At 45.9% G+C, this 6,544-nt stretch overlaps 1 protein-coding gene across 3 annotated transcripts; it reads left to right on the top strand.

Annotated features, from left to right (window-relative positions):
* Positions 1–1,379: 1,379 nt before the first annotated feature.
* MED18 (mediator complex subunit 18) lies at positions 1,380–6,303 on the top strand. 3 transcript variants are annotated; one of them, XM_080920655.1, is made up of 3 exons: positions 1,380–1,472; positions 2,251–2,394; positions 5,224–6,303. In XM_080920655.1, the coding sequence occupies exons 2-3, from the start codon at positions 2,322–2,324 to the stop codon at positions 5,775–5,777; spliced, it is 627 nt and encodes a 208-aa protein (XP_080776781.1). In that variant the 5' UTR covers positions 1,380–1,472; positions 2,251–2,321; the 3' UTR covers positions 5,778–6,303. The 3 variants fall into 3 exon arrangements, with proteins under 3 accessions (XP_080776781.1, XP_080776780.1, XP_080776782.1); XM_080920654.1 differs by having other exon boundaries at positions 1,396–1,536; XM_080920656.1 differs by having other exon boundaries at positions 1,413–1,436.
* The last annotated feature ends 241 nt before the right edge of the window (positions 6,304–6,544 follow it).

The raw sequence follows: 6,544 nt of genomic DNA, 5'->3' as shown, positions 1-6,544 counted from the left end.
GCTGATACAGGCTGCCCAGACTGACTGGGAACCAGGCTCCTTGCCTGGGGTAGATGACCTTTGGGGAAATGTTAAGGGGCGAGGGATTCTGGAGGATTAAGGGTGCCTCACCCTACTCTGTCCCTTATGTGTTTGGCATGTGTACACAGTTCAGTAAGTACTTGTTGACTTTAAATTATCTATCTATCTCTCATCTGTCTACCTATCTTTATGTAATGTACATGTGTACCTAAATGTATGTGCACCATCTATTTCCTCGTGGATGCTCCTGGATGCCAGATGAGGGTGTCAGATCCCTTGGAACTAGAGTTACAGGTAGTTGTGAGTCACCTGATATAGGTGTTAGGGACTGAACCCAGGTTCTCTGGATAACAGCAGGTGCTCCCTTAGCCACCCTCCCGGCCCCTAATTTATTTATTTATTTATATTTTGTGTTATGAGTGTTTTTGCAAGGATGTATGTATGTATGTGTACCACACGGATGCAGTGACGGATGTGGTCAGAAGAGGTAATGGATCCCCTGGAAGGGGAATTATAAATGGTTGTTAGCCACCATGTTAGGGACTTCTGCAAGGTCAGGGCTGTTGACTGCTCAGCCATCTCTCTAGCCATAATTAATTAATTAATTTTGAAAAATCTCACAATATTGTTTAATTGTTGAATGGGTCTGCTGGAGAGATCCTTACCGTGCGTGGCCCTCTGAGGTTCTCAGACTTGGACTGTGCCTGGTCCCATTATTTAAAGTTGTGGCATGCACAGTAAATTGAACAAGTTTGCCGTTGTTTTGTATTGTTGTTATGGCCTTGCACATGTCGAGCTGTTTCTCCAGACCCTTAAAAACACACAAAATATTGTTCCTGCTGAGCGGCCCATAAGTACACAACGCTGTGCTTAGAGTTTCCAATTTACAACAAACCCCAGTCTCAGTCTCTCTCTCTCTCTCTCTTTCTTTCCTAATTTTTTTCATTTTTAACTTATTCACTTTACATCCCGCTCACTGCTAGCCCCTCAACCTCCATCTCCCATCTTTTTCAATGCGACTCTTTCCCCTCTCGCTCCCCCCAGTGGCTGAGTTCAAAATTTAAATATAGTGGCCAATCAGTTTCAAGAGATCTGATCAAAACATCCAGGTCGTCAAAGTTGAAAAAAAAAACAAAAACAAAAACAAAACAAAACAAAACAAAAACGTATCCTAGAGCTGTCCTATGACTTAAAGGCCTACAGTCACCTTCCAGGGAACCACTCTAGACTAGGAAAGACCCTAACGCTACAGCGGCTCCGCACCTTGCGCATGCGCTCTTGCACACCAGTGCCTGAAGGCGGGCGCTTTTCTTGCCCTCTCGGCACCCTTACTTTTCGGGGCGGTTGTGGAGAAGTTTCCTGTCCATCAGCTCCCTACCGGAAGTGCTGAAGGGAATGTTTGGCGGTTCCTCTGGGTCTGTGCTGGCTGGATTTGGGGGTGCAGATTACGGGTGTGCACGCGTTGATTTAAGTCCAGCTGTGCAGGGATCTGTAGAGCGGAGACGTGTTGTTAGTGTAAGTGCACACGTGTCCGGGATCCCCGCGTGGGAGGACCGGTGCAGTCACTTTAACTTCATGTTTCCCGCCGGGTTCATTTGAAAGGCGTTTTCAGAAAGGCAGAACCAGTTCTATTCAGATCCCGGTGCGTGCCCTGGGGCCTCTCTCTGAGTTTCCATGGTCTCTTTCGGATCTTTTGGTTTGGGTTTTTTGAGACGGTCTCAGTGGGATGCCCTAGTTGGCCGGGATTTGCTATATAGATCAGTCTAGCCTGAAGCTGCAGCAGTCTTCCCAGCTCTGTCCCTGAGTGTTGAGATTACAGATGTTCCCCTAACATAGCTGGCTTTTATTTCTTTACGTTTGGAAACCAGGCTTCTCAGTGTAGCCCAAGGTGACGTCATCTTTTTTGAATTTGTATGTATATCGGTTTCATTTGAGCTAGGTAGTGGGTGGGAGAGACGAGGGCTGTTTCATTAAATGCCCCTGGGCTTATTTTAAGTAGGTTTCGGAACTAGAGGTTTCGTAGCTGCCTAAGGATTACATAGAAACACTTTTAGAAGATTCAGAATTTGAGACTAGACGGTTATTCCGGGGCCAGGACTTTCTTGTTTCTGAGCCAGCTGTTCTTGGAACAGGCTGTAGAAGCAGATGTTCCAAGTTATGAATGAATGAGCTTTGGTTTCAAGGCCAGTGCCACAGCAAACAGTGTATGAACAAGTGTGACTTTTCCAGGTGTATTCCGTGTTTACCTGGTTGGAAGATCTGTTTGCAGTTCTGTCGTCTTGGACCTAATTAGAGGCATCATGGAAGCACCTCCAGTCACCATGATGCCAGTCACTGGGGGAACCATTAACATGATGGAGTACCTCCTGCAGGGTAAGTCAGCCAGGGGGCTTGCATTACCATGGTTTCTTTTTTTTCCTTCTTTGGTTAGAGCAAGTCTAGATGACTTAAACAAAGGCAACTGCACGGTTCCTGTCATCTAGTAATTGCATTTAAAAAAGGGTGAGTGGGAAGATGGCTCAGTGGCCAGAAACTCACTCTGTAGACCAGTCTAAGTGCCTGGGACCACAGGTGTACACTTGTCTGTTTTCTTTTTGTTTCTCTTTAAAAAAGATTTCTCTCTCTCTCTCTCTCTCTCTCTCTCTCTCTCTCTCTCTCTCTCTCTCTCTCTCTCTCTCTCTCTCTCTCTCTCTCTCTCTCATACACACACACAGAAGTCAGTGTCTAAAGACACACCCAGAAGACAGTATTGGGTCCATTACAGATGATTATGAGCCACCACGTGGCTGCTAGGAATTGAACTCAGGACTTCTGGAAGAGCATTCTTAACTGCTGAACCATCTCACCATCCCCCCATTTTTGTTTCTCTAGACAGGGTTTTCTCTGTGTAGCCCTCGCTGTCATAGAACTTGCTCTGTAGACCAGGCTGGCCTCGAACTCAGATCCATCTGCTCTGTCTCCCAAATGTTGGAGTTAAAGGCACAAGCCACCACTGCCTGGCTTTCATTTATTTTCTTTCATCTTGAAAAATTAAAACTCGGGGCCTAGGAGATGGCCTAGCGTCTGAAAGCACTGGCTGCTCTTACAGAAGTCCTTGGCTCAATTCCCAGCACCCACGTGGCAGCTCACAACTGTGTGTAACTCCAGTTCCAGCAGATTTGATGCTCTAGTCTGGTCTTTATGGATTCAGGCATACAGGTAGTTAGTTCACAGATAAACTTGCAGGCAAAACACTCCTACACATGAAAATTTTAAAAATAATAAAATTTAAAAATAAAAACTCATACTGAGTCTCCCTCTCCCCCAGCTCTTACCAGTCACCTTTTCACTTTGTTTCCTAACGTGGCGGCTTAGATGCTCCCCTGGTTTTGTGACTGGCTTCCTTCTCTTAGCATTATGTCCATGATACAGTCTTGTCCTACAACAGAATTTATATTGTTTTTGTTATTTTGAAACAGAGTATCAAATAGTCCAAGCCAACTTATTTTTTTTTCAAGTATGATTTAAAATTTTTAAATCTTATCTGTATGAGTGTTTTGCCTGCATGCGTGTGAGTCAGAGGTCAGACAACCATGTCTAGTTCCCTGAAAAGGAGTTGTAGGTGGTTGTGAGCCACCATGTGGGTGCTAGTGGAAACTGAGCGCAGGTCCAGTGCTCTTTGCTACTGAGCCACCCCTCCAACGCCCAGGCTGACCTCTAACTGGCTGGGTAGCCAGGGACAGTTTTGGCCTTTTGATCTTCCGTTTGGAGCCTAACTGCATGTGTGTACTGTGCACACCGACCGGGTGTGCCGGTTGTTGAGTTAGCATTGTTATTATGTGGTTCATTCATTTCGGTTATGTGCCTCAGTAAGTTCCTGCTTCTTGTTACTCAGTGGCCTCCAGTTTAAATGTATACATGGGCCATCACAGTGCTCTTACCTCTTCTAGTACAGTTGGGTTGGGCACCTGGTCCACTGCTAGTTTTTGGCTACAATGAAAACAGCTGCTATAGGTCAGGGGACTTGTGGTTCTTTCCCTTCGGTATGTGGGTGATGAGGATTGAACTCAGGTCATCAGACTTGGCAGCAAGCATCTGTAGCAGATGAGCCATCTCATTGACCCCTCTTAACTATTCTTGGTTAAATATTTAAGTTTTGGCCTTGAGCAGTTGGCTTGTATCTTTTTATTTTTATTTTTTTGGAGCCTCGGTCCTTTTTTTTTCTGTGCACATGTGTTTCAGGGGGATGGTATGTGCATGTGAGGCTGAAGGTCTTGGGATCCTGGGAGATGGAGTTACAGGCAGTAAGTGGGAGCCACTTGATGTGGGTGGGACTGAACTCTGGCCTCTGCAAGAGCAATACAAACTCCTTACCTCTGAGCTGTTTCCCTAGCCTGAGTCTTGCAGGGACTCCACCCCCTCAGTCTCCTGAGTGCAATCATACCTGGTTCAGAAGAATAAATCTTACTTTTTTATAGCGCTAGGAATTGAGCCCCAAACCTTGGGCATCAGTTCTCAGCCACTGAGCTCCATCCCTCAGCTATGGTCCTCTTGGTGCCATGATCACACCCAAGGCCTTGCCTTCGGGACACACGGTCTCTCACAGGTCTGCATTGATTGCAGCCGATGAAATTCATCAAATTCAGACTTTCCTTTTCCTATAATTATACTTCAGAAGAAGAAGCTGGGCATGGTGATACACCCCCTTCATCTCATTACGGCAGGCAGGTGCAGAAGTAGTAACTGAGGCTACAGCCTGACCCACTGACAGAAAGATGGGGGCTGGCTTTTGAAAACTCCCTTTGACATATCTCCTCCTACAAGGACATTTCCTAATCCGCCCCCTAAACAATACCAGATAGAGACTAGACATTCAAATTCGGGAGCCTATGGGAGCCATTCTCAGGCACACCACCACCAAGCATTTGCTGCTAAGCCTGACAACCTGTACCATCCGTGGGACCCTTGGGTGGAGAGAGAGAATCGATCCTATCAGGTTATCTTCCAAGCAGCATTTACATGCCATTGTATTCTCCTGCTTGCCAAGACGTGAATGACTAAAGATAAAAAGGTTTTGAATAAACAAATAACTAGAATCCCATGATTGTTCAGTGAAACATGGCATAGAACTATTTATTTGGTGTGTGTGTTTATCTTTCGCTAGTTTCAGGACCCTAAAAATGGATGGAAGGTCTGGGGCTCATTGTGCTTTTGCCTCTTCAGGAAGTGTTTTAGACCACAGTTTGGAAAGTCTCATCCATCGCTTACGTGGTTTGTGCGACAACATGGAGCCGGAGACTTTCCTCGATCACGAGATGGTCTTCCTGCTTAAGGGCCAGCAGGCCAGCCCGTTTGTCCTAAGGGCCCGGCGAGCCATGGACAGGGCAGGGGCACCCTGGCATCTGCGTTACCTAGGACAGCCAGAAATGGGAGACAAGAACCGCCACGCCTTGGTGCGCAACTGTGTGGACATTGCCACGTCTGAGAACCTCACGGACTTCCTGATGGAAATGGGCTTCCGCATGGACCACGAGTTTGTCGCCAAAGGACACCTGTTCCGGAAGGGCATCCTGAAGATTGTGGTGTACAAGATCTTCCGAATCCTGGTCCCAGGGAACACAGACAGCACCGAGGCCCTGTCGCTCTCCTATCTGGTGGAGTTAAGTGTTGTCGCACCGGCTGGGCAGGACATGGTCTCTGATGACATGAGGAACTTTGCAGAGCAGCTCAAACCTCTGGTTCACCTGGAAAAAATAGACCCCAAAAGGCTGATGTGACAAAGAAAGTCTGTCCATCTTTGAGGCCTGTCCTCACCTGGGAGGGAGGTGAGAGATCCCACAAGTGTCCAGGTACTGAAGCCAGGCAGGCCCACTTCCTTCCTGGAGGCTGGATGGTGAGAATGTGCTTCCTTTGAACGGTTTCCTTCACTTGGTAATTTCTCTTTCTTTTTTACTGTTTTTGGCAACAGGGTTTTACCATGTAGCCCTGGCTTCCCTGGAACTCAGAGGTCGCCGTACTTGCCGCCTAGGTACCTGTGTTAAGGGTTCTTATTAAACCTGGCTGTTTTTTTGACTGTCTTCTTGACAGTCTTTTCCAATGAAAGACCCAAGAAAATATGGAGAATTCTTGAAGTCCGCTCTCCTCTCAAAAGGAGGAAACTGGAATAAATTAGCTTTTCAGAGGAAAAGGTCAAATACCAACTCTGATAATCCGATAATTGTTTTTCTTTTTCTTTTTCTTTTTTTTTTTTTTTTAGAAAAGTATTTTCTTATCCCTTTATTTATTTGTTGTTTTCTTTATATATTTTTGGCTGTGTTGTTTTGCCATTAATATACAAGGTTATAATGATGTGAGCTGCCATTGTGTGGTAATAAAGACTGAAAAGACTCAGTTGTGATTCTGATTCTTACTCATCCTAATTCCTTATCATTCTTCTTCTTAAGTATTTGCTTTTACTGTATTACTATTCTCGTTACTTCTTACGGCGTGTGGGGCCTCTCCAGTACCCACGTGACAGGAAGACCTGTGTATTGCCGTCTCCTTT

The sequence above is a fragment of the Micromys minutus genome (genome assembly GCF_963924665.1).
Source record: "Micromys minutus genome assembly, chromosome: 9".
In the NCBI taxonomy this organism is placed as follows: Eukaryota; Metazoa; Chordata; class Mammalia; order Rodentia; family Muridae; genus Micromys; species Micromys minutus.
The sequence above is the reverse complement of the archived record's forward strand: the minus strand, read 5'-3'. Positions and strand labels throughout refer to the sequence as shown.